The sequence below is a fragment of the Echiichthys vipera genome (genome assembly GCF_963691815.1).
Source record: "Echiichthys vipera genome assembly, chromosome: 1".
NCBI classification, from domain to species: domain Eukaryota; kingdom Metazoa; phylum Chordata; class Actinopteri; order Perciformes; family Trachinidae; genus Echiichthys; species Echiichthys vipera.
In genome coordinates, this window is record NC_139826.1 from 41656914 (window position 1) to 41659413 (window position 2500).

The 2500-nt window shown below is 49.5% G+C and overlaps 1 protein-coding gene across 1 annotated transcript in view; it reads left to right on the forward strand.

The window, feature by feature from the left end:
* Positions 1–770: 770 nt before the first annotated feature.
* The window catches only part of slc9a5 (solute carrier family 9 member A5), a gene marked incomplete at its 3' end in the record, with an annotated part of 26367 nt that continues 24637 nt past the window's right edge, over positions 771–2500 (forward strand). The window contains 1 exon segment of the mRNA XM_083919117.1: positions 771–1128. Within this exon segment, the coding sequence (XP_083775243.1) occupies positions 786–1128 (343 nt within the window). The 5' untranslated portion in view covers positions 771–785.

Here is a 2500-nt window from a genome sequence, read left to right on the forward strand (position 1 = left end):
TGTGTTCATGTGTTCATGTCCTCATGTATTTATGTCCTCGTGTGTTCATGTCCTCGTCCTCATGTGTTCATGTCCTCGTGTGTTCATGTCCTCGTCCTCATGTGTTCATGTCCTCGTGTGTTCATGTCCTCGTCCTCATGTGTTCATGTCCTCATGTGTTTATGCCCTTGTGTGTTCATGTCTTCAGGTCCTCATGTGTTCATGTCCTCTTGTCTTCATGTGTTCATGTCCTCATGTCTCCGGTGTCTTCATGTGTTCATGTCCTCATGTGTTCATGTCCTCATGTATTCACGTCTTCATGTGTTCATGTCCTCATGTCTCCAGTGTCCTCATGTGTTCATGTCCTCATGTGTTCATGTCTTCATGTCCTCGTGTGTTCATGTCCTCATGTGTTCATGTCCTCATGTCTTCATGTGTTCATGTCCTCATGTGTTCATGTCCTCGTGTGTTCATGTCCTCGTCATCATGTGTTCATGTCCTCATGTGTTCGTGTCCTCATGTGTTCATGTCCTAATGTGTTCATGTCCTCATATGTTCATGTGTTCATGTCCTCATGTGTTCATGTCCTCATGTGTTCATGTCTCCGGTGTCTCTTTAAAGCGGACTGGGCGGGTCCCAGCCCCGGTGTCTCCTCCTCCGTGTTACCGGAGCCTGAGTGTGTGTGTAGGTGTGTTGATGCCGGGCTCCGGCCTCCCTGCTCGGCTGTGTGTGTGTCTGTGTGTCGGTGTGTATATAAGGAGGAGGAGGGGGATGTCCTCCGGGTGAAGATGCTGCTGCTCGGTGTGATGCTGCTGCTGCTGCCGGCCGCTGCCGCCGACCTGCCGGGCTCGGCCGCTCCGCCGCTCCGGGGGCCGGGACTCGGCTTCTCTCCGCCGGTCCCCGCCTCTCCCTCCGCCCCGCCGCCCCTCCTCCTCCTCCCGCAGCCCCGGCAGGAGTACGGGGCTCCCGGTGTAGCCTCGGCCCGGTCCGCGGCGGAGGAACCGTCCGGCCCCGGAGAGGAGCAGGGCGGGGAGCAGCCTCACCATCACGGCGGCGGAGGGTACCGGGTGGTCCAGTGGGAGTGGAGCTACGTCCAGACCCCGTTCATCATCGCCACCTGGCTCCTGGTGGCGAGTGTGGCCAAGATCCGTGAGTCCCGAGTGTGTGTGTGTGTGTGTGTGTCTGTGTGTGTTTGATCAGATGTGATGTTTGATGAAAGAAGTCTTTAAAAAGTTCTGGTTCTGGTCTCACTGGAGCCAGAACTGAGGTCAGCAGAACCAGGATGATGTGATTCATATTTATATAAAGTTTCTGAATTTGTTTCATCTGTTTTCATTTCTTCAAGGGTTTTTGTTCAGAGACAGAGAAGCACACACGTCTATGCTCCTAGAGGACACTTTAGCACACGTTTATGCTCCTAGAGGACACTTTAACACACGTTTATGCTCCTAGAGGACACTTTAGCACACGTTTATGCTCCTAGAGGACACTTTAGCACACGTTTATGCTCCTAGAGGACACTTTAACACACGTTTATGCTCCTAGAGGACACTTTAGCACACGTTTATGCTCCTAGAGGACACTTTAGCACACGTTTATGCTCCTAGAGGACACTTTAGCACACGTTTATGCTCCTAGAGGACACTTTAGCACACGTTTATGCTCCTAGAGGACACTTTAACACACGTTTATGCTCCTAGAGGACACTTTAACACACGTTTATGCTCCTAGAGGACACTTTAGCACACGTTTATGCTCCTAGAGGACACTTTAACACACGTTAATGCTCCTAGAGGACACTTTAACACACGTTTATGCTCCTAGAGGACACTTTAGCACACGTTTATGCTCCTAGAGGACACTTTAGCACACGTTTATGCTCCTAGAGGACACTTTAGCACACGTTTATGCTCCTAGAGGACACTTTAACACACGTTTATGCTCCTAGAGGACACTTTAGCACACGTTTATGCTCCTAGAGGACACTTTAGCACACGTTTATGCTCCTAGAGGACACTTTAGCACACGTTTATGCTCCTAGAGGACACTTTAACACACGTTTATGCTCCTAGAGGACACTTTAACACACGTTTATGCTCCTAGAGGACACTTTAGCACACGTTTATGCTCCTAGAGGACACTTTAACACACGTTAATGCTCCTAGAGGACACTTTAACACACGTTTATGCTCCTAGAGGACACTTTAGCACACGTTTATGCTCCTAGAGGACACTTTAGCACACGTTTATGCTCCTAGAGGACACTTTAACACACGTTTATGCTCCTAGAGGACACTTTAGCACACGTTTATGCTCCTAGAGGACACTTTAGCACACGTTTATGCTCCTAGAGGACACTTTAACACACGTTAATGCTCCTAGAGGACACTTTAACACACGTTTATGCTCCTAGAGGACACTTTAGCACACGTTTATGCTCCTAGAGGACACTTTAGCACACGTTTATGCTCCTAGAGGACACTTTAACACACGTTTATGCTCCTAGAGGACACTTTAGCAC